At 45.6% G+C, this 24,072-nt stretch overlaps 1 protein-coding gene across 4 annotated transcripts in view; it reads right to left on the bottom strand.

Moving 5' to 3' along the window:
- Positions 1-22,832, bottom strand: part of NSMCE1 (NSE1 homolog, SMC5-SMC6 complex component) — a 33,006-nt gene extending 10,174 nt beyond the window's left edge. Inside the window, exons 1-3 of one of the 4 annotated variants that reach the window (XM_060284074.2) lie at positions 22,764-22,809; positions 22,273-22,364; positions 15,269-15,415 (exon numbers count right to left, since the gene is read on the bottom strand). In XM_060284074.2, coding sequence (XP_060140057.1) covers positions 15,269-15,404 — 136 coding nt within the window. In that variant the 5' untranslated portion in view covers positions 15,405-15,415; positions 22,273-22,364; positions 22,764-22,809. The other 3 variants (XM_030871552.2, XM_030871553.2, XM_060284075.1) reach the window with 3 other exon arrangements.
- Between the last annotated feature and the right edge of the window lie 1,240 nt (positions 22,833-24,072).

Below are 24,072 nucleotides of genomic sequence, written 5' to 3'. Positions count from 1 at the left end.
AGAAAAAAAAGCAATTTAGGGAATTCCCTGGCACTCCAGTGGTCAGGACTCTGAGCTTTCACTGCCGTGGCCCGGGTTCAGTCCCTGGTCAGGGAATTAAGATCCCTCAAGCTACGTGGCGTGACCAAAAAAACAAAAAACGATGAGGAAGAAAGCAATTTAAAGAAAAAATTTGTATTAATAAACAGGTGGTACTCGGACGTGGCAAAAATCCTAACGGTAGCGTGATGATGAAATCTGGCCACAGCTGCTGAAACACCATGATCAGAGGAGTGAAACACGGTCACATTTCCTGCCTCCGTGCCCTGCTCATGCGCCCTCCTCCTCACTCCCATTGACCAGTTACGAAAGCCAACTTGCAGGGCACTTTTTTCCACGAGCTGTTCTCTGCTGCCCCGGCACGAAGTGCTCCTGTGCTTTCCTCCGCTCCCACACCATGCAAAGCATCTCGCCCCGGTGTGTGGGGCCAGCTACCACGGACGAGCCACGCGCCCGGCTTGCTGGAGACCCTTCGGCCCCCGGCAAGCACCCGACTCGAGCCTGGGAAACTCAGGCGCGGGGCCCCCAGGCACGAGGAACCATCTCCTGCCCACCAACAGGGCCTCTGCTTCGGGAGCCAGCCCGTCCGTCCCAGGTGACGCAGTGGCAAGTCTCACATCCCCCTGAAAGCAACAATTCACATTTTCCACTGAAAAGGCCTCTCCTGGGTGTCGTTCAGAAGAACGTACTCTGTGGGCAGATCAAAAGCATTCTGCTACCTCGGACTTTCCTCGTCAGCACGGAGATGAGCTAATAGCCGCCCTGAGCTTTCCCCTCTCCTACCACCTCCAGTTTGCTGTCCAGCCTCACTTTTCAGAAACATGAATGTTCTCAATTTAAGAAAAAAAAGCCCTTCCTACCACTGACCTTGCAGCAGCCGGCCGCCTACTCAGGGGCTCCCGTGGGCTCCAGCGCACAGCGGCCCTCTCAGGGGCTCAGCCACAGCCCTCTGCTCGGCGGACCTGCCTGTGCTGCCCCCAGATGCCCTGCGCTGCACCATTACCTGGGAATAAGCTGCTCTCCTGTTCAGCCACACCCCCGCCCTAACTGGACTTCTTGGGGCCACAGAGGCAGCAGCACCGCCGGCCCAGTTCCGCCCCGCCCCTCTGTGGGCCCCCAGGCCAGCCTCTCCGTTTCTCTCATCCCTGAAGGCCACCCGCCACCTCACATCCAACCTCACACATCGAGAACACTTCCCCGCAACCCTCTCTCCACCACGCCTGCTCCAACCGGCCAGGCTTCTGACCGTCTGGCGTCCCAGACACGTCCCTTCCTGTGCAGGCCTGCCCTGACCACAGAGGATCAGGGTTCCGCGCTCTGTCTCTGTCCTCCCACGGTCCTCAAGCACTTCCTTCCCCATCACACTTTGTTCCAGTTACCAATTCTGGCTGCCCCACTCCCTAAATAGACTCTACCAAAGAGTCTTTCTTTACCCCATCTGTGTGATTCTGGTGGGAAAACAAATCCCATAGGCAGAAAACCAGAGTGCAGGAACCTGCAGGGGCCAGGTCCCAGGTCAGCCAACAGTGGGCCAGAACCCGTGCTCAGCCTGTCAGACACCCTCTCAGTCTGAGCAAGGGACAAAGGGATGGCGGAAGGTGGTTCTAGCCCAGTCGCTGCAGGGGGAGGGTGGCTTTGGCCGTGAGGTGCTGCTGTGCTTTCCTGTGCCTGGTGCCCTGGGGCTTCGGCCCATTCCCCAGTCTGGCCACCAGCCAACGGTCAGTCCCGTGTGTTCCTTTCCCAACAGCCTCCCAACACGTTCCTTTTCAGGTTGGCCAGAATTGGGAACTCTTGCTTGCTACCAAGATCCCTGACGTGCCCGTTAAGTGTCAAGGTAACACCAGATCAGTGCTTCCCAAAATCAAGTCTTCAAACCAGCTAATTTTCACTGCTCTGCCCCCTCTCCCTCCCCTCTTCCTGGAGCCCATGATGGAAAAGCTACAGTTGGCAAATCTGTAGGAACAAAGTGGGCCTAAAGCAGTGTCCGAGGATCCATTTGGCCCCAATATCCTATGAGTCCACGGCCATGATGCCGTGCGTGAGATAAAGACCACATCACATGATTCTGAGACAACTATTTCCAGTCTTGGTTCTACCACTTCAAGGGACTTCAGAGAACTAACGAGTAACCTACTCCTCCCTTCAGATCCCGAACCAATTGAGAAAAAAAGATAGGCTTCAGGTAAGTATCAAAATACCAAGTTTTTACAGGTAGAACTGGATCAGAGGCTGGGTCCCTCCACACCAATGACCAGCAGTCAGCAACATGGGATGACCAGCTATAAGAGGTAAAGGACAAGGCCCTGGACCTACCACGGCTGCCTCTTCTCAGAGAGCAAAGAGACACCCTAACCAGGACGATTAGCACCATGGCTGAAGCAAGCAAGGGTCTGTAGATCTTTGGTGCCACCTGTGTTCTCTCTCCATGTAAGCAGGGTGTACCTGTGCCTTTCTTATGGGGTGTGGTGAGGTTGCTACTGTTGGGCTGAGCACAACAGGCCTGTAAATGTGGGGCTGTCATCACCTTAGGATGTGCTGGGCACTGCTCATTAGCTTGGCTCATTGCATCACTGCAAGAACACTAACTCCATAAGGTGAGCTGTTATTATCACCTTTACATACCAGAGGTTAAACAACTCGCCCAGCGTTGGAAATGGAGCCCAGGCCAAGCTCCTGGGCAAGAAGCCACACAGCCTCTATGGAGCAGAGCCAAGTGTTCTCTGGGAACATTCCCTACCCCAGACCCCACTACATTCCTCCAGAACTTGGCACTGTGCCTTCAGGGTCACAAAGAGGGACTCGGCCAATACAGAAAGACAGAAAGTATCTGAGCAGTGCCTGGGAAAGACGCCACAGGGCTGTGCCCCAAGGCCACGTACAGGGGCTGTGCCTGGCCAACATCCATCATTCCTCCAGCCCTGACTACTCAGCCAGGTCACGGGGGTCACATGAGCTGCTGCGGGAGGAGCTAAACTAAAGGCCAAGGACTCAGGAGAGGACAGAACAGCTCTTTCTTCAGCAGGAAATGCCCTTCTTCTGTTGGGGCAATTAAAAAATGGGACTCAGGGCAGTGGACTGGCTGGGGTAGCACTGAGCAAACGGGACACTTCTCTGAGGAGTGAGAGCTGGTTCAATTCATTTTGAGAGGTCGTTTTTTTTCTGGCCACCACTGTTACCTCCTCTTCTTTTAAAATAAATTTTAATTTAACCAACAAACCTCTTCTTGTTAATCAGAGTCTCTGCTTCCCGGAAGCCTACTGGAACCCAGGGTTCACTGCATACTTGGGCAGCAGGAAGTCTGCCGCCCTAACTTCTGAGCAACAGATAGTTTTGTTCCAAACCAGGCACCACAGATAGAAAACTTTTAGGCAGAGGAAATACTATTTTAGGCAGAGGAAATAATAGCAAAAAATAAGACCCCAGGGGACCAAACCACTTATGGGCCAACTTGCCCCGTGAGAGCTCTCTCATCTGCTGGGGCCAGCCGGGCAGTCCTCCTGAGCACTGAGGACGGGGCAGCCCAGGCCCTGGACCAGACGTGGGCACTAGGCCACATCAGGCCCAAGAGCAGACCCCTGGGCTGGGAGAGGCTGGCAGGCAGGCACACTGGGCCAGAGAGGTGTGTGGGGGGTTGCGTCCCAGCCTAGGGCTTTCACCTCAGTTGCCTGGGGAAGATGGTCCCCTCGACACTCAGGTATGTGAGCTGACAACGGCACTTCCACAGTGCGGCTAGTGAGCAGCGCCGGGAAGCGCAGGGACAGAAGGACAGCGGTCTCTCATGCGGCAGACAGATTAGACAAAGAGTTCTCTCCATCTGTATGCCACGTCACTACGTGCTAAAGTTCTGCTCCCTCAGGATCTCATCAGACCCTCACGAACGACCGCCAAGGGGAGCCAGTATGTGGTACAGTCTGTTTTCCAAAAGAGGAAACCAAGGGTCAGAGAGCATAAGGACTTATCCAAGACCACAGGGCCGGTAAGTGACAAAGTCCAGGTCAGAAAACAAACATCTGGCCTTCAGTCTGGCACAGTGACAAAAGGACCTGAGCATTCATTTAAAAAAAAAATTCTTACTCAGATATGCAATGAGGTCTGAGAATTGTGTCAAAATGATATGGGGGTAAGTAACCAGGAGCACAGATAAAACAAGATTAGTCATGAGTTATCATTTTAACTGGGTGACGATGTGTACATGAGGCTGCGTTGTATTAGTCTCTCTACCTTTCTTTCTCCATAATAAAAGGTTAAAAAAATATTTCGACACTCAACAACATAACTTGATGCCTTAACCCCCAGGAGTCTGAATCAAACAAGAGAAAAATGGTAGCGTCTTGTGACAACGGAGATTAGCTCAGGGCTCTGACTGTAAGCTAGATCCCAATGACACGCCACCAGTTTTCAAATTCTGGTGTAGGCTGGAGCCCTGCCATAAAGAGACACGGTGACTGCAGAGGCCACTCCGTCCCCTGACCCACCGGATAAGCGGTTGTGGTTTCTCAGAAGCTGGACTGCAAACAACTCAAAGGAGCAGACTGTGTCACACACATTCTTCTGAGAGACTGAACGTACAAACGGACAAGAAACGTTATAGAAACAGGGCTCTGATCCACAATCTGCAGCACCCAGCCCAGGGAACCAACCCACCACCTACAGTAACCAGCCCAGGAAGCCAGCCTGCTACCTGTAAGTTAGACCTGTAGGAGGTCAGACCACTATCTCTAGCAACCAGCTCAGGAAGCCAGCCATAAGCTCTGTAATAACTGGCTCAAAATGACCAGGTCTTGGGCTTCCCTGGTGGTGCAGTGGTTAAGAATCCGCCTGCCAATGCAGGGGACACGGGTTCGAGCCCTGGTCCGGGAAGATCCCAGATGCTACGGAGCAACTAAGCCCGTGTGCCACAACTACTGAGCCTGTGCTCTAGAGTCTGGGAGCCACAACTACTGAGCCCGAGTGCCGCAACTACTGAAGCCCACACGCCTAGAGCCTGTGCTCCACAACAAGAGAAGTCACTGCAATGAGAAGCCCGCGCACCGCAATGGAGAGTAGCCCCTGCTCGCCACAACTAGAGAAAGCCCGCGCACAGCAACGAAGACCCAAAGTGGCCAAAAATAAATAAAATAATCTATATTTAAAAAAATGAACAGGTCTTGATTAATAACTGACAGCTTCCCTAATTTCTGTCCCTGCTTCCAACTTAGGACCAACCTGAGAAAGCCAGGTGTGCTCCCGCAACCAATCACAGCCTGTCCTGCTTCTAGACTGTCCGCCTCCAGCTTCCTGAGCCCACGGCCTCCTATCAGGGCACAGCTGAAGCCTTCCCTTTGTTCCTCTATACAGCTTTCCCACTCCTCTGCCTGCCAGCAAGTCTCCAAAACACAAGTCCCCCTGTCAGAGCAAGCTCTGAATAAACAGCCATTGCCTGTTCTCATCTGAGTGGCCTTCACTGATGTCCACACTCTGTACACGTGGGACTTGGCTCAGCACCCCGTTCCCGGCAGGGGTGAGGAAGGTGGCTGAAAGGCACGGGCAGGCCTGTGGTGCCATCGGAAGGATGACTCCGGCCGCTTTCATCCGGCTCACTGCAGCCCTCCTCTGAGTCCCCAGCGCCTCGCCCCTGGAGTGCGACACAGCCTCCTCCAGCCTCCCAGCGTCCACCCTAGCCCCCCACCCGTCCTCCACATGCAGCCAGGGTGAAGCCAGATACCCGCACCACCACTGCCAACCTGGAAGCCACCAGTGGCTCCCGTGTGCCCCCTCGCTCTACTCTTAGCCGCGCTGGCCTTCCTGTCACTCACACCCCCACTCAGCACCTGCACTCGTGATCTCCTTCCACGAGTATTTCTAAGAAAATCCCAGCGCGAGAAATGCAGCCTATGGTCTACATAACAATTCCTATCACCCTACTTACCAACATCCTGGATCTTCTGAGGTGAGTTCCCACCCCCACCCCCAGCCCCGGGACCTGAGAGTAGATGGTAGGGGGAGGGACATACAGGAAGGAAGGGGCAGCAAGGCGCATGCACTGGACGTGGAGCAGGAAGTACTCTGTGCCAGGCACTTCACCTAAGTTCCTGTTTAACACTCATGACTTTTCCATGAGGTAGGTAAGATCTCCTCTATAAAACAGAAAGCAGAGACTCAGAAAGTGAAGAAAAACACACTTTCCCAAGTCCCTGATTTGAACCTGTGTCTTCAAGAAATGGCTTCCCTATTCCTGCCAGTGGTGTGTGTGGTAATCCTGCTGAAGAATCCACTCCCAGCCCTCCCACACACCCACACACCCTCCCTTGTGGCTGGGAGCCAGTATGAAACACTTCCTGGAGCAAATGAAGGCCACGCTTTGGGAGAGCGTGGAGCACACAGAGGCCCCGGCTCAGCAGATCCGCACTGGCCTGGAAGGACTGCTGGGGACCATCTCCCCGCTGGGTTCCTGCACCGCAGTCATCAAGGGCCGGCTGGAACTTGGACACAGTGAGTCCTTCAAGAGCCAGAGATGTGAAAGCCACAAGAGTTTGTTTCCTCGTGGCTGCAGAGCTTCCAGAACCCAAAGACTCTGGTCTGAGCACATCACAACTGCCTGTTATGAAATTCTGTATGTTGAAAAATTCATCAAGTTGCGTTTGAGATGTTACTTTTCATGCTAATTTTATGCCACTTTTCAGTTATGGTCACAAGCCTAATCCCCCTTGATTAACTGAAAAGGCAAGCAGGCTGACGGCGGTATGCTTATTAACTGTTCATCACGGCCAAAGGGCAGAAATGGACAATGAAATCATTAAAAGCAGGAGGAAAACTTATTTGGAGCCAGCATCTAATCATCGCTGAGTCCTCCTTGGAAAGAGAAGGTGCGTATAAACGTGACTGCAGATACAGGATAGAATACTAAACTGAAAGGTGGACAGCATCACTGCCTCACCACTAACACGTGCCACCCAACGATAAGTCTGAGCCCTGAGGCCTGCAGAGACAACAGCGCAGATGCAGTCATGTAAATCCGCAGGAGGAAAACAAAGCTAGGATGAGGGCAGATGAGAGGTTTGACAAGAACGGAAAATATCTGTCATCCATAATGTTCCTCTGACACTGTGTTCCCTAATCTATTTTTGGTACATGCACTTCAGTTCACTGGTGTTTTGCCTGAACGTCACATTACTTATTCTGCTCGCTGAAATAATGTTAAGTCTTAATTTTTTAATCTAAGATTTCAGATATTCTACCTAATTTGTCCTGAGGACAAATTGTATGTGACAACTAAATGTGACACATGACTCTGGGGTGGATCCTTTGCTAAAAAAGACAATATTGGGACAACTGGAGAAACACCAATGGGGTCTGTGGACTAGATGATAGTGATGGATCAATGTTAATGTCAGATTTAATGGTTATCCTGCGGTTATTCAGGAGAATGTCTTTGCTAGAAGGAAACACACCCTAAAGAATGTAGGGGTGATGGAATTTCAGATTGGTAACCTACTCTTAAATGATTCAGGGGAGAAAAAGTTCTTTGTACTATTCTTACAACTCTCCTGTGAGTTTGGAACTATTTCAAATTAAAAAAATTAATTTAGGGCTTCCCTGGTGGCGCAGTGGTTGAGAGTCCGCCTGCCGATGCAGGGGACACAGGTTCATACCCCGGTCCGGGAAGATCCCACATGCCGCAGAGCTGCTGGGCCCATGAGCCATGGCCGCTGAGCCTGCGTGTCCGGAGCCTGTGCTCCGCAACGGGAGAGGCCACAACAGTGAGAGGCCCGCGTACCGCAATCAATCAATCAATCAATCAATCAATTTAAAAACCCTAGGAGCTTCAGGCAAGGCAGGCCCTCAAAGAATCGGGCACTGACTCAGAAGGCAGCACTGGGCAGTGCTGGGGCCCAGAGTCATTGTGTGAGAAGGGGCTACACAGCACACCAGACTCCCAGGGGTTTCTGCTTCCTGCTTTGTAAGACGAGGAGGCTGGACCCAATGATCCCCTAAAACCCAACTTGTTCAACCAAACAGAACCAGAAAGACCAGCCCCAAAATAGTTTAACAAGGTGAGTAACTCTGAAAGACTCGTTGCTATGAAACTGTGGGCTGTGGCAACTTTCTGCTTCTGCCCAGTAAAACCACATGATCAATGAAACACATTCCAACCCAGAGTCAGGTTCAGGTTCAGGGCCCCCTCAGACCCTGAGCTGGGCAACACCATTCCCCGACAACATCATCAGGAATACCTACTTTCCAAGGGGACGTGGGCCTCCTTCGAAGGCTTCAAAATTCAGGCTTCCATGTTTGTTTTCTTTTTAGGAAATTGAACTAATGAATCTTCCCATAACTACTTGCCAACTCTCTTGGGAGTCAGACTTCACGGTACACGAAGGTTCAACAGCCGTTGAGAATGAAATCCAGTGCTACCGTGTCATCTATGACAAGAAAAAAGGACCTACTACCCAGACATCACTGGATCGGTTTTTCAGGAGGGTAGATAGAATTGAACCCAGCAAGGAACCAGACCCTGTGCCATCAGCGTCAGGCATGAGTGACATTGCAGCCTGCCCTCCATCTCCTATTGCTGACGATCCTTCAGCTCTACCGTCTCCCACCTCCTCTCCCTCCTCCAGTCAGTAACTCTTCTTGCCTGTTCACTCAACGCCAGCGCCTGTGTGGCAGGTGTTGTACTGCACTGCTGTACTTTTCAAGGTACTGTACTGTAAGATTATAAATGTTTTATTTATTTTTTGTTTTTTATGTATTATTTTTGTGAAAAGTATTACAAACCTATTATAGTACAGTACTATATAGCCGATTGTGTTAGTTGGGTGCCTAGGCTAACTTTGCTGGACTTACGAACAAACTGGACTTAAGAACGCGCTCTTGGAATGGAACTCATTTGTATGTAGGGGACTTACTGTAATTAAACAGTTAATCCCGCTAGGGGATTGTAAGTAAAGAAAAAGGTACTGGCGACCTCTGGAAGTTAATGATGACTCAAGAAAGCAGACTTGCTTAGCAACAAAACAATGCAACAGAAGTATGAGACACACCCCAAAACAATAAAATAATGGTGGCATGAGACCCACATCCTACCCATATCCTGACTCAGTAAGTTAATGATTCCTAGGACACACTCCTCTGCATGTACTAAAAACAAAAATATAAGGAAAAGGTGACATTATACCAAAACCTGAGATGATTTAGCATTTTTAGCATATGTTACTGCCTTTTTGCTCATTTCCATAGTGCCACGACAGTCCTGGCTTGACCAAGCAGGGACAAGAAAACTCCCCTGGCCAACCTGTAGGAGGAGCTGATGATGGAAGCCTGACGCCTACTCTAGAATGAGGAAGAGGGTGGCCTTTACCCCCTCCCCACTTTTCCTTTGATTATAAAACTGTGGCCCACTAAGTTCTCGGCACACAGCACCCTCTTGCCCGTCCGCTACTTGTAACCTCACAAGCGTCCTATTCTAATAAATCACTTCTTATCTATCACTTTGCCTCTCACTGAATTCTTTCTGCACTGAGACATAAAGAACCGGAGCTCCTCGGAGACCTCCCTGAAACGCCACCTAGTGGTTTCAATTTGACTGAAACTGAGTTGAATCTATATATCATTTGGGGAAAACTGGTATCTTAGCGATACTGAATTTTCCAGCCCATGAACATGGCATGTCTCTCCATCTATTTAGATCTTCCTTAATTTCTCTCAGCAATATTTTGTGGTTTTCAGTTTACAGACCTTACAAATTTTTGTCAGATTTATTCCTAAGTACTTCATATTTTTGATGCTATTATACATGGTGCTTTAAAAAATTTTTCAGTTTCTGATGATTCACTGCTAACACACAGAAATGCAACTGATTTTTGTATATCTTGTATCCTGCACCTTTACTAAACCCACTTATTAGTTCTAGTAGCTTTTTCAAAGATTCCATCACATTTTCTACGATGATCATGTCTGTGAATAGACACTTTTACGTCTTCCTTTCCAATGTGGGTTTTTTTTTCCCTTGCCTGAGTGCACTGGCTAGAACCTCTAGTACAATGGTGAACAGAAATGATGAGAATGGACATTCCTGTCTTGCTCCTGATATTAGGGGAAAAGTATTCAGTTTCTCACAATTAAATATGTTAGCAGTAGTTTTATATAGATCCCCTTTATTGGGTTAAGGAAGTTCCCTTCTTTTCCTACTTGCTGAGGGTTTGTTTTTTTTTTTTTTGCGGTACGCGGGCCTCTCACTGTTGTGGCCTCTCCCGCTGCGGAGCACAGGCTCCGGACGCGCAGGCTCAGCAGCCATGGCTCATGGGCCTAGCCGCTCCGCGGCAAGTGGGATCTTCCTGGACCGGGGCACGAACCTGTGTCCCCTGCATCGGCAGGCAGACTCTCAACCACTGCGCCACCAGGGAAGCCTGTTTTTTTTTTTTAAATCAGAAATAGATGTTGGATTTTTCAACTCTGTGCAGACAGTTGTTGATTCCTCTCTCCTGCTCTAATGCCTGAGGTCCTGTTTATCTTGCTTACACCCTGCTCCTGAGGATCGCTTTCATTTTCTGTAAGAAACTTCTGCTTCATCATGCCAGGGTAGATGTTGGATTTTGTCAAATGCTTCTTCTGCACCTACTGAGATGATCATATGGTTTTGCTTTTTTAGTTTGTTAATGTGGTGAATTACATTGATTGATTTTCAAATGCTAAACCAACCCTGCATTCTTGGGGTAAACCCCACTTGGTCATATTACATCAGCCCTTTTATATATTGCTGAATGAGATTGACAAAAACTGTGTTTAGAATTTTAGCATCTACATTCATGAGGGATCTTGGTCTTTAGTCTTCTCTCCTTGCGATGTCTTTGGTTTTAGTATCAGGATAACGCAAGCCTAACAGAATGAGTTGGGAAGCATTCCCTTCTCTTCAATTTTCTGGAAGAGTGAGGGTGGAATTGGTATTACTTCTTCCTTGAATGTTTGGTAGAATTCACCAGGGAAGCCATTTTGGGCCTGCAATAGGCACTATTCCCAGCCCCGTGTGAACATGCCACATTGTTTCCCTAATTCCTTCTTTCAACTGGTTCTTTCCTTAGCCTCAGGTAGTTCCCGTGCTGATCAGTTCTCAGCTGGATCCTTGATGGGGGTGGAGGGGCACTCTATAGATCTCTACTTTTCTCTCTGTGCATCTCTCTTCTCCAGTACAGTTCTCTGTCCTACAAACCCTAGCTGCTTTCATCTCCTTGAACTCTCAGCTCCATCTCAACTCAGAGTGTCTGTCTAGCTCTGCCTGGTTTCCCCTGTGCCATGGTCTGAAAGTGCTCTCACAGCAGTGAGCGGAGGAAACTGTAGGGCGCAACCCAATTCTCCCTGTGGTATAAGAAAGATACTTGCAGGTGGGAGGGAGGGAGATGCAAGAGGGAGGAGATATGGGGACATACGTATAGCTGATTCACTTTGTTATGAAGCAGAAACTAACACACCACTGTAAAGCAATTATACCCCAATAAAGATGTTAAAAAAAAAAGAAAGAAAGAAAGAAAGATACTTGCTCTTTGTCCCTGGTTCCTGGCACAGAGCTCCTAAAACACTTGAAATTTCCTAAGTGATAAGGTGATAGGCATGTCTTTTGTTCTAATGAGATGACTCTTGGCAGGTCCCTAAACAACTTCAGGATGGGGGTTGGCTGCCAGAAAGACCAAGCCTTGATTACATGCCTGGAACTTTCGGCCCCATCCCACAACTCTGGGCAGAGGAGACTGAGCTAATCACCAACGGCCAATGATTTAATCAATCATGACTACGTGATAAAACCCCCATTAAAAAAATCCCTAAATGTTGAGATCTGGAGCGCTTCCGGGATGGTGAACACATCCAGGTGCTAGGAGGGTAGAACACCCAGAGAGGGCACGGAGGCTCCAAACCACCCCTGCCCCATGCATCTTATCCATATGGCTGCTCTTGAGTTGTATCCTTTATAGTAAACCAGCAAATGCAAGTGAAGTGTCTTCCTGAGTTCCATGAGCCATTCTACCAATGTATTGAACCTGAGGAGGGCATCATGAGAACCCTGATTTATAGCCAGTCAGAAGTATGGGTGGCCCAGGACTTGAGACTGGCATCGTAAGTAGGGGCAGTCTTGTGGGACTAAGCCCCTCACTGGTGGGATCTGACTCTAACTCCAGGTAGGTAGTGTCAGAACTGAACTGAGTTCCTGGACACTCAAGTTGGTGTCCAGAGAACTGGGGAGGTAGTGCTGGGGAAAAAAAATGCATATTTGGTGTCAAGAGGGAAAAACCCTCATGCCTACCTCTCAAGAGATCACTGTCCTTCACTGACTAATGACCGGTGTTGCATGTTTTTGTCCATTTTTTGATTGTTTCAGACAGGAAGGTAAATTAGTCCCTGTTACCCTATCTTGGTCTAAAGTGGAAATCCTCAAATCCAAGTCTTCTTAACCACCACTCCCCAGGCCTCCGGTACTTACTCCCATCAAGGGGGCTTATACTGGAATCGTCTGATTCCGTGTCTGATTCCAGGTCTGACTCACGAAACCCAAGGCGAAGCAAAAGTTTATCTCTGTGTCAAGTTTATCTCTTGCACAGAGGCCTGGCCCACTGGAGAGTCTCAGGAAATGGTGCTGGATGGCCACATGCTTGTACACAAACCCTGGTTCAAAATCTAAGGTGCTCCAATGCCAGGAAGAAAGGCCAAGGCTTTATACCAGGACATCAGAAAAAAATTGAAATTCTTCACTAGCCAGAGATGTGGGAAGTTGGTCTTCCCCTAATGACAGTAAAAGGAGAGCCCAAGCAAGAGCCCAGAATAGGAAGTGCTTTGACAAAAGGGACAAATGCTCTGGGAAACTGAAACTTGCAGTTTCAAATACTCCTTTGTTTCATCATTCTCTGGGAACCTAAATATTTTTCTAGTTGGTAAAAGGGGAATTTCCTAGGAATCTCTTCAAAAGATAGGAGATTAATAATATTGGTCTTACAAGTTTTTACTTAATTTTAGATAATTTCATTCCATCATCCCTCAGTTTAAAAATCTCTCAAATAACATTAATACTTGGAAACAAGCTTTTCTCTCTCTCTTTTTTTTTAATGAACGATGGGAGAAAACACCTATAGTTCTATCCTGACTACCCTAGCCATAACCATATCTTGATGCACAGAAATGGTACATAAAGTGTGAAGAATAAATCAATTCCTAGACACATTTTACAGGACTTTCCTAAATTAGGTCATGACAACTTTAAAGGTCAAATAAAGGCAAAACCACTTTCTTTCTTAGTGCCCAGGCATCATACAGCTCCTTCCAGTGAGCTCTGAAACTTCCCCTCAACAATAAAGCTCACACTCAGGACTCAGATGAGAAACTAAAAGGGAAAAGGAACTGTCACGTAGGTAAAATTAAGAAAAGCATGATTCTGCCCATCACTAAAGGACATTGAGGGCCAAGTTTAAAGTCCTGCTGTGTTTTTTTAAAGAGCAAGAGAAGGTAGCTTGACAGATGTAATATTCCCTTTCCATAAAGGAGGCTCTCACCAAAGACCCCAATCTACCACAGTACAGGCAGTTAGAGCAAACATATTTTCACCAGAAGGAGAGTCTCAAACACAGCAATAATTATGTCACTCTCCTGCTTCAAATCCTTCTAGAAGTCTGCAATATCCACAGAATTAAATTAAAAAAAAAAACATTACTATGGTGTACAATTATGAGTTCTTCATAACCTGTAAACCTACGTACCACAAGAACCTGTTCTCTTCCCACACGGCATATGTTCTTGTCCAGAGTTTCCCAAGGTTTGTAGGTCAATTAAGTTTGGAGACAGAAGATTAAACAGAGTTTAAAAGGATTCCTTACTGTAGGGCCCCTCCAAGCTTTTAATTTGTTGATGCGCGCCATCCAGCTCCCAGAATTTCCCGTGAACACCTCACTGGAGCAGCCGCTTCAAACCCTGCCTCTTCTCTACATGCTACCCTCTTAAGTCTTCCTTCTTCTGCACATCAGGAAGATACTGCTTCTTTCCTCACTGTCTTCCCTCTTACTGCCCTCCCCCCCTCAGCTCCTAGGGATCTGGCTTCTGCCTCTGTCAGGCCACAGACTGCAGTTCTCGAAATGTGTCACCTCGTCTTGGGTCCCTTCACCGGTGCACCCAGGGCCCCTCCCACACCTTTCCCCACCCCTCTCGACTTAGCTGACTACTTCTTTTGAAAATTAAAAATACAGAAAGACAAAAACATAGAATAAAAAACAAATACTTAAATTCCTGTTAATCAGTCAGAAGGACAACCATTAGACTATGCTGACAATGCCATGTTTGTCTTTTTTTAAATAAAAGAACAAAACAGGGTAATGATGAAGTATCCTTTGATTTCTAGTGACAAAATGATCCCACGCCTCCTCTCCCCAAAGGCAAGCACACTTATGGTGTACTGCACATCCTTCTAGAATCCACTTTTATATTTTTACACACAGATGTATGTATTCATGAACAATAAAGATCGTGAAGTTTTACAAAAACACTTAGCACAATGACATCATACAATAGGTATAATTTATCAACTTTCTTTTTCACTCAACAAGATCTACCCATACTGACACTCAGTCAGTAAGATCTACCAACATTGATTTCACTGATCTATCAAAATGGATCCTCTTGCTTCTACTGCTACCTCCAGTTATTGAAACCAGGCCCTGTCTCTAAGTGCTCCGCATGTGTTATCTTACTTACCCCTCCCGACAACCCACTGAGAAGATGCTCCCAATGCCCACAGCTGGCACAGGGCAGGGATGGCACTTCACCGATCTGGCCAAGTCCAAGGCTGTGCCCTTCACCCCTGTGCTAAGGTGCCCTCTTCCTATCAATAGCCAATGCAGCGCCTTCCGTGCCAGGTGTTTTGTATGTATTATGTCTCTTAATCCTCTGAACCACCCCAGGTATGAAGTACAAATGATTATCCTCATTATAGAGATGAAGCAACTTGGACTGGAGAAGGTGCTAGAGCTTTGGTGTGAACCATGACTATCCAGCTTCAGAGTCCAAGTTCTTAGCCACTGGGCTAAATTTCAGATTTACTTTAAAAAAATAAAAAGTTGAAGATGAGATGAGAAAGGTGGGCTGGCATGAGATGGTGAGAGACTTGAACGCCCAGGTCGGCAGTATCGGTTGACTGGGTACATGGTGTTAGTCCAGTGTCACTAGTCCCTGATCACACGGTGGCAGAGCAGCCTGGGAACAGGGAAACGATACTCACGGTCATGGACCTTATAGCAGTGCTTCTGCAAGCGCTGGACGTCCCACTCCTCCAGCACGCCGTGAGTCATCAGCAGCTGCAGGAACCGCCGGTGGACATCAGTCATGACGCCCATTCTCCTCGTGCTGCCCTGCATGGATGGAGGAACTAAAAAAGAAGCAAAGGCAATCCAGTCATGTCTGAGCACCAAAAGCAACGTTCCACGGTCCGTTCCAATTTACATTAACAGATAAAAGTTTGTTATGGTTTTTAAAATCTAGTTCATCACGCTGAATAGTACAAAGATGAAAAGGACACGAGTCAGGGGTGAGGCAAATTAGTACTGGGCAGTGGTGAGAAGTATGGACTCTGGAAGCAGCCAGAAAGCCTGGATTCACAGGCCGCTCCACCACGGAGGTGTGTGAAACGGGGACACTTAACCTCCACGTGCTTCAGTTTCTGATTTGTTAAGTGAGAATAGTGATAGAAACATCTTCACTAGAATTACTATGAGGATTAAATGAGTAAATACACATAAAAGCCTATAACACTATAAGTGGAGTATAACCTTTAAAAATTGTGAATCACTCTGTTGTACACCTGAAACTTACATAATATTGTGTATCAACTATACCTCAATAAAAAAATACATATAAGAGCCTGGTAACAGACTAGACACTAAAAAAAAATTTGAGCTATTTTTACTAGTAGACACTTCTGGGTCTGAAACTTGGCTCAGCCTCCTACCAGATCTATGGCCTGGGATAAATTTAGCTGAGGCCCCATTTCTCACTATAAAATCAGAATAACTTTCACTGCTTAGAGAACTACTAGTAAACACTTAATAAATGCTAGTTTCCTTCTCCTTTCCCAAACCACTAATAAAACAACTGTCATGCTAGGACTGCAAGGTGTTTTTCAACATCTCCTGCTCTCTACTAAAACGCTAACTTTCCACAAAGATCAGAGCTGATAAAAGGACTGCACAAGCCCTGATCAAAAAGCCTTCCCCGGGCTTCCCTGGTGGCACAGTGGTTGAGAGTCCGCCTGCCGATGCAGCGGACGCGGGTTCGTGCCCCGGTCCGGGAAGATCTCACATGCCGCGGAGCGGCTGGGCCCGTGAGCCATGGCCGCTGAACCTGCGCGTCCGGAGCCTGTGCTCCGCAACGGGAGAGGCCACAACAGTGAGAGGCCCGTGTACCGCAAAAAAAAAAAAAAAAAAGCCTGCCCCTGCCACAGAGAGGTGGCGCAGTGCAGCAGCTAAGACCTGAGGGCGAGAACTAGACAGGTAGCTTTGAGACCTGTGCCTGCCAGACCCGCCTGATCTTAAGAATCACCTAACCTGCGTATTAAAAATGCAGACCCCCAGGTCTTTTCTGGAGGTTCTGACTGCAGAGGGGCTTGAAATTCTGAGGTTTTAACATCCACTTCAGGTGATGCCATGATCTTATACGAAAGTCGCTGTTACCTTAAGCAAATATAACACCGACACATTTTTAGCTAATATGCTTAATCTCAGTCTTTTCTTCTATAAAATGGGGATAATACGATCTTTAAAGAATAAAATGCAGTTTAAATGAGATATGACTACCAAGGATTTGCCAAGAACTAGCTCTAGGAGATACGCAAAAAGGCTAGTTACTGCTCTTTTTAAATGGCATCATCAGCTGGGCCTCAGAGCTGGGAAGATGCACCATCTCATGACCGGCTTCTCTGACTGCCTGCTAGCTCTCCTCGAGAATATCTCACCAGCATCTCAACCTCAACCAATCCTAAACCAGACTCATCTCCTCCTTCCTCAACCCCTTCCTCCCCCCGAGTCCTCTTCGAGAATCATCTGGTTTGGGTGTTACAGTCCACGCAGACATACAGACACCACAGACCTGAGCATCAAACCCTGATCATCCTCTCCTCTGAGGCTGACTAGATCCAGCCAGTCCCCAAGTCCTGCCAAGTCTATTTCCTATCACTAGGATCAGGTACCTTCATTCATCCATTCTATTTTTAGGTACTGAGTACCCCTTATTTGCCAGTGATTGTTCCAGACACAAGAACAGAATACGCTGGGCTGAGGAATTTGGACTTTTACCCTAGAAACTCTGGAGATTCAGGCTTTCCAAACTAAGGGTCTTTAAGTAGATGACAGAGCCAGGCTGTTAAACCAGATCAAAAACTTGTCAAATTGAATAATTAATAAAACCTAGCTATATGACATAGAAGTTACTTCTAAAACATAAGAATGCCAAAAAATTTACAGTAAAAGGATAGGAAAATATACACTCTGTGAACTAACCAAAAGACAGCTGATGTGGCTATATCAATATGACACAAAATAGACTTAAAGGCAGAAAGCATTACTAGAGATAAGGATGGTCCCCATAAAATGATAAGAAGGTTCAGTTCCAAAGAAGCCATAACAATTTTAAATATTTAAGCACATAATAACAGAACCTCAAAACAGTTAACAGACCTACAAAAATAAACATACAAATCCATAACCATAGTGGGAGATTCTAAGATATCCCTCTCCATCATTGATAAATGAACAAAAAAATGTTGTAGAGAGATTTGTAAAACACAACAAAAAACTTAATCTGATGGACATGTATAAAACATTGTACTCAACAGCTACAGAATACACAATCTTCAAGCATACCTGGAACAATTTTGCAAATTGCCACATATGGGTCAGAAAGCAAGTCTTAGCGAACTGTAAAAGACTGGTCTCATACAGAACATGTTCTCTGACTGCAATGCAATAAAGGTGGGAACCAGAAAACAGAAAGAAAAGTAGAAAAACTGTTTAAAATTTAAGAAACACACTCTTAATCCTTTATCAAAGAGGAATTGTTAATGGAAATCAGAAAATATTTTGAACTGAAAATAAAATATTACACATAGAAATTGGTGGGAGGCAACTAAAACAGTAGAGAGAAATTAATAGCCTTAAATGTTTATATATAAATATATATTTTGGGGGGGGAGGGAGGCGTGAAAATTAGTGAGTTAGACATCCATCTGAAGCTATAAAAATAATAACAGCAAATTAAATCCAAAGAACGCTAAAGAAAGAAAATAATAAAGACCAGAAATTAATGAAATAGAAAATAAGTGCATATCTGAAAAGATCAATAAAACCAAAATTATTCTTTGAAGGCACTTAGTAAAAGTGACAAACCTCTGACAAGATTTTCCGACAGAAAACTTATAAATAAATAATATTTGGAATGAAAAAGGGTAACTAATTGCAGACACAAACATTTTAAAAAGATATTATAGACAACTTAAAATAAGCTGTATTTTAAATATGTACAAAGTCATAGGAAATTCATTCAAAACTGACTAAAGATAATTTAAAAACCTAAACAATTTCATAACCATTCAAGACATTTTATGGGAAATTTATCTTCCCACAAAGAACACTTCAGGTCCCAATGGATTTATCAAGAAATCCTACCAAACATTCAAGAAACAAATCATTTCAAATGTTACATAAACTATCCCAGAGCCAGAAAAAGAACAAACCATCCCCAAAGCATCTGATGAAGCTGACGTAAGTTGGGCACTGAAACCTAACAAAGACTGCAAAAGAAGGTAAAATGAAAATCCGTTATCTTTCATGAACAAAGCAAAAATGTTAACATACCGAACCTAGCAATGTAAAAAGGACAATATATTGTGATCGTGTGGTTTATCCCAGCAATGGTTAAACATCTGAAAGTCCATCAAATGTCATAAAAAGAAACAAAATTGAGTTCTTTACAGTGAGCAGGATGGACCTAGAGTCTGTCATACAGAGTGAAGTAAGTCAGAAAGAGAAAAACAAATACCGTATGCTAACACAGATATATGGAATCTAAAAAACAAACAAAAAAATGGTTATGAAGAACCTAGGGGCAAGATGGGAATAAAGACGCAGACCTACTAGAGAATGGACTTGAGAACAAGGGGAGGGGGAAGGGTAAGCTGGGAAAAAGTGAGAGAATGGCATGTACATACATACACTACCACATGTAAAATAGATAGCTAGTGGGAAGCAGCTGCATAGCACAGGGAGATGAGCTCGGTGCTTTGTGACCACCTAGAGGGGTGGGATAGAGAGGGTGGGAGGGAGACGCAAGAGGGAGGGGATATGGGGATATATGTATATGTATAACTGATTCACTCTGTTATAAAGCAGAAACTAACACACCATTGTAAAGCAATTACACGCCAATAAAGATGTTAAAAAGGGCTTCCCTGGTGGCGCAGTGGTTGGGAGTCCGCCTGCCTATGCAGGGGACGCGGGTTCGTGCCCCGGTCCGGGGGGAATCCCACGTGCCGCGGAGCAGCTGGGCCCGTGGGCCGTGGCCGCTGGGCCGGCGCGTCCGGAGCCTGTGCTCCGCGGCGGGAGAGGCCACGGCAGTAAGAGGCCCGCGTACCGCAAAAAAAAAAAAAAAAAAAAAAAAGATGTTAAAAAAAAAAGTCATATGTCAATAATATCTCAATAAAGCTGTGGCGGGAGAGAAAAACCAATCAGTGTGAGCCACCACATTAATAGAAAGGAGAAAAAGCATACAATCATCTTAATAGATGCAGAAAATATAGTTGATAAAATCCAACATTTGTTCATACTAAAAATTCTTTAACGAACTTGGAATAGAAGGAAACTTCTACAAAAACCCACAGCACACATAACACTTAAGGATGAAATGTTCAAAGCAATCACTTTAAAATCCAAACTGATCCAATGCAATTGAATCAATACAATTCCAATCAAAATCCTCACAGGCTTTGTGTACATGTCTGTGTGTGACTTGACAAGATGGTTCTAAAATTTACATAGAAAATGTAAAGGCAAAGCAGCAAAGACATTCTTAGAGAAGATAAAGGCAGGAGGACTTGTCCTACCCGGTACCACGACTTATTATACAGGTAGAGTAATGAATAATGGGTGATAATGGTACAGAAATGGACAAATAAGGCCAATGGAACAGAATAGACAACTAAGAAATAGAAATGGGGCCCCGCATACCGCAAAAAAAAAAAAAAAAAGAAATAGAAATGTATACATATATGGATACTTGGTATGTTGAAGAAATGGAACTCCAGATCAAAGCAGACTTTTCAATGAAAGGTGCCAGAACAACCCATTATTCATATGTGAAAAAAAATAAAACTAGACCCTTCCTTCACATTATGCACAAAACTCAATTCTTGAGGATTAAGGTCATAAGAAAGGAAACACAATAAAACTTTTAGACAACAATATAGGAGTATATCTTTATGACCCAAAGGTAGGGAAAGCAGAATTTCTTTAAAAGATATGAAAAGTACAAACCATAAAAGAATATACTGATAAATCCGATTTTGTTAAAATTAAGAACCTCTGTTCATCAAAAATACAGAAAGTGGGGGAGAGAGAGACAGAGACAGAGAGACAAAAGACAAGCTCAAACTGGAAGGTATCTGAAACACATTTAAGCCACACACAAAAGATTCAGAATATATAAAGAAATCTTACAAATCAGTAAGGGGAAGGCAATGTAAGAGAAAAATGACCAAGAGAAAATTTATGAAAAGAATGCACAAATGACTAATAAATACATAAAGAAATGTTCAATGTCATCAGGCAAATGAGTATTAAAACCATAGTGATTAATATCTTACCTGTCACCAGAAAGGCATAAATTCTTAAGAATGGCTGAGGCTGAAACTTTCATCCACTGCTGGTAGAGTATAAGCCCTTATAACCACTTCAGACATTGATTTGATATCACTAAAAATGTGATATCCCCAGAAATCTACTATTAGGTATATACCTTACAGAAAATTCCACATTTACCCCAGGAAGTATGTTTATGAAGCATGATGTAATAGCAAAAATCTGGCAACAGTATAAGTGCCAGTCAACTGAAGAACACCTACATAAAGCCTTTCTAATCATACCATGGAATTCAAAACAGCAATGAAGTAGAGCTACTCATAGTAACATGGATGCATCTCATAAATGTAATGTTATGTGCAAAAATCAAGTCACACAAAATATATATTTGGATCCCATTTATATAAAATCTAAAAACTAGCAAAACCGTACACTGCATTCATGAGCGATACATAGATACTAAAAAGTACAAGGAAAAACAAGGGAATGATAACACAATATTTAGGGCAGTAGTTATCTTTAGGGAGGGAAGAAAATGATTCAGTGGCGGCTTTGAGGATATGACAATGTACTATTTCTTAACTTGGTGGTGTGTGGATGGTGTTCACTGTACTTTTGTTCTTCAAACTTATATCACACATTTTTATAGGTGGGTAACTTATCTTAATAAAAAAAAAGAAAATTATATAAGTATGTTAAGGAACAGCCAAAATAAGTGTTAATAAGGAGGTATAGAACAGTATACAATGCTATAATTTGGGGGAAAGGGGTGGGAAAATGAGGGTGAAAGATACATATAGGCTTGTTTATGCAGAGAAGTCAGTAGTCTCTATGAAAGGGGGGGGTGTATCACCATTCAAATAATTTAAAAATAGAAATGTTTGTGGAATAAGCAAATCTCAAACATAACTATCTGTGCCAAGTGCTAGACACAGTATTAATGTTCCACATTCAGTCTCATTTCATCCTCCCCAGAACCTTATGAGGAAAGCATTACTGACCCCATTTTACAGATGAGGAAACTGAGGCTGAGAGGGCACAAGGCGACACAGCGTTAGTGATGGAGACAGGGAAGTGACCATACAAAAGCAGGGTGAGGAACTGTGGCAGCCTCAGTCCGAATTAGTGAGAAATATGAGTGAACGATAAAATTATGATCCAGACCCCTTATCTGCAATTTTCAAATCTCGAAAGATCTCAAAACTAATCTTTTAAGTTTCAAAACCTGACCTAAGGTGAGACTATTTATGGTTGTTGTTTACCCCTTTCGCGTAAATATCCACATATTTAGCTGTGAGAAAAGTAATGTATTTGATCACAAGACATTGCCCCAGACCCCGCTGAAGATATGACAGAACATATAATATATGCGCCATATTACCTTTTGAAAATCCGAGAAATTCGGGATTCTGAACACATCCAGCCTCAGGGCTTTAAAATAAGGGGCTGTGGACTTGTACAAAGTAAGAAGTTCTGTACCCAAAATAGAGGGGAAGCACAGAGGCCGGCGAGACTAAGAGGGTGGTCAGTGAAGGCCCTATTTTACGTATTCAGTTTAGACAGAATTTTGTATTTTGCTTTTTCAACTAATATTATGATTTAAAGTATTTTTTCACCTCATATTACGTTTTTAAAATGTCTGCGTGTGATGGACGAGCTTCCGGTCTACCTAGCTCTGCCGCCCCTCACGGGGCCTCAGTTTCCCCATCAGGAATTGAGAAGCCCCAGTCCCCAGGCCTCGGAGCCACACTGTGGCACAGCACGCGGACCGACCCCCGGGGCCTGACCCCCACCGGCCGTCCGCCCCTCGCCTTCCTGAGCGACACTCTTCCTTCCCTGTCAGCCTCGCGCCCCCGCGCCCCGATTACCCACCACAGCGCTCAAGCACAGCCCACACTGCCGGCGGCGAAGGCGAAAAGGCGGGCTCGGCCCCTCCCTCGGGGCGGGGCTAACGCGGACGCGGCGCTCCCATTGGTGACTGTGGAAGATTTGTCCCTCCCACCGGGTAACTCACTTCCTGTTCTCCAGCCCGCGCCGTTGCCTTAGAATCGCGGGATTCGTCCGTGAGGGCGGGAGTTAGCGCATCTAAGCGGCTCTCGGTACCTTACAGGAAAGGGCTTCCGCTTCTCGTCCTCCGCCTCCCGCTCCGCAGTGGCACTCCGCGGCCCAAAAGGGGGAAGAGCAAGAATGCAGTATGCCCTCTTCAATGGGCGCGATTCCGTGGGCACAAGTTAGTGCCCCGTCCCGGGCCTCAGTTTTCCCATCTGTAGAACTGACAGTGTGGCCTCATGGTCAAGAAAGAGGCCTCTGTTGTCTTATAGCGTGCGCTAGAATCCTGACTGTCACTTACTAGTTGCCAGATCTTGGGCAAGTCATGGAGCTGCACTGAGCCTCAGGTTCTTCTTCTGTCTAGTAGGGATAATAATAGTCCCTATGAAATAGTGTGTTTGTGAGGTTTTAAGAGATAATGGGACATGGAAGTGCTGATTAAATGTTAGCTACTGTCCTACCTGGGCATTGTTGTGAGAAGTAAATGAAGTTATTAACAGAGGTGAATGGACTGTTTTGCGTCTCCAGGGCACTCATTTTACAAACGTTTGTATTCCAGTCCCTGGTCTGAGAGCTGGTCGTGCAGTCTAGCAGGGGCAATAGGTAACAGGTAACTAATTATAGACCAGTAGAAAGTGCAAGTGTCAATCCCTGTGATGATATCTTCAAGTCCCTACTTGGCCGGTTACCACTCCTGTGGTCTTGGGCAACTTCTCAGTCTCTCTGGACCTCAGTTTTCTCATCTACTGCGGGAGGAAACCAGCAGAGTACTGTGGTTAAAAACTTGAGCTCTGGAGCTGGACTGTCTGGACTTCAAACCTGGTTCTTAAACTCAGAATCTCTGAGACCCAGGGCAAAGTACTGAAGCTCTCTGCCTCAGTTTGCTGCCTCTATAAAGCAGGATAATAATAGCACTTTGTTGATAGGATTGTTGTGAAGATTGAATGAGTTAATACATGCAAACCACTCAGAGGTGTGTCTGGCACATAGTAAATCCTCAATAAATGTGAACTTCCATTACTAATACAGTACCTTGTAAATTGTCCTAGGGGCAGTCGAATAAGAAAAGAACAGCCCTAATGAGACCATCCATGTTTTATTTACTCTGCACAGTTTTGGCAAACTTTCAATT

This window comes from Globicephala melas, chromosome 15 (assembly GCF_963455315.2).
Source record: "Globicephala melas chromosome 15, mGloMel1.2, whole genome shotgun sequence".
NCBI lineage: Eukaryota > Metazoa > Chordata > Mammalia > Artiodactyla > Delphinidae > Globicephala > Globicephala melas.
Note: the sequence above shows the minus strand (reverse complement) of the source record. Positions and strands in the feature narration are given on the sequence as shown.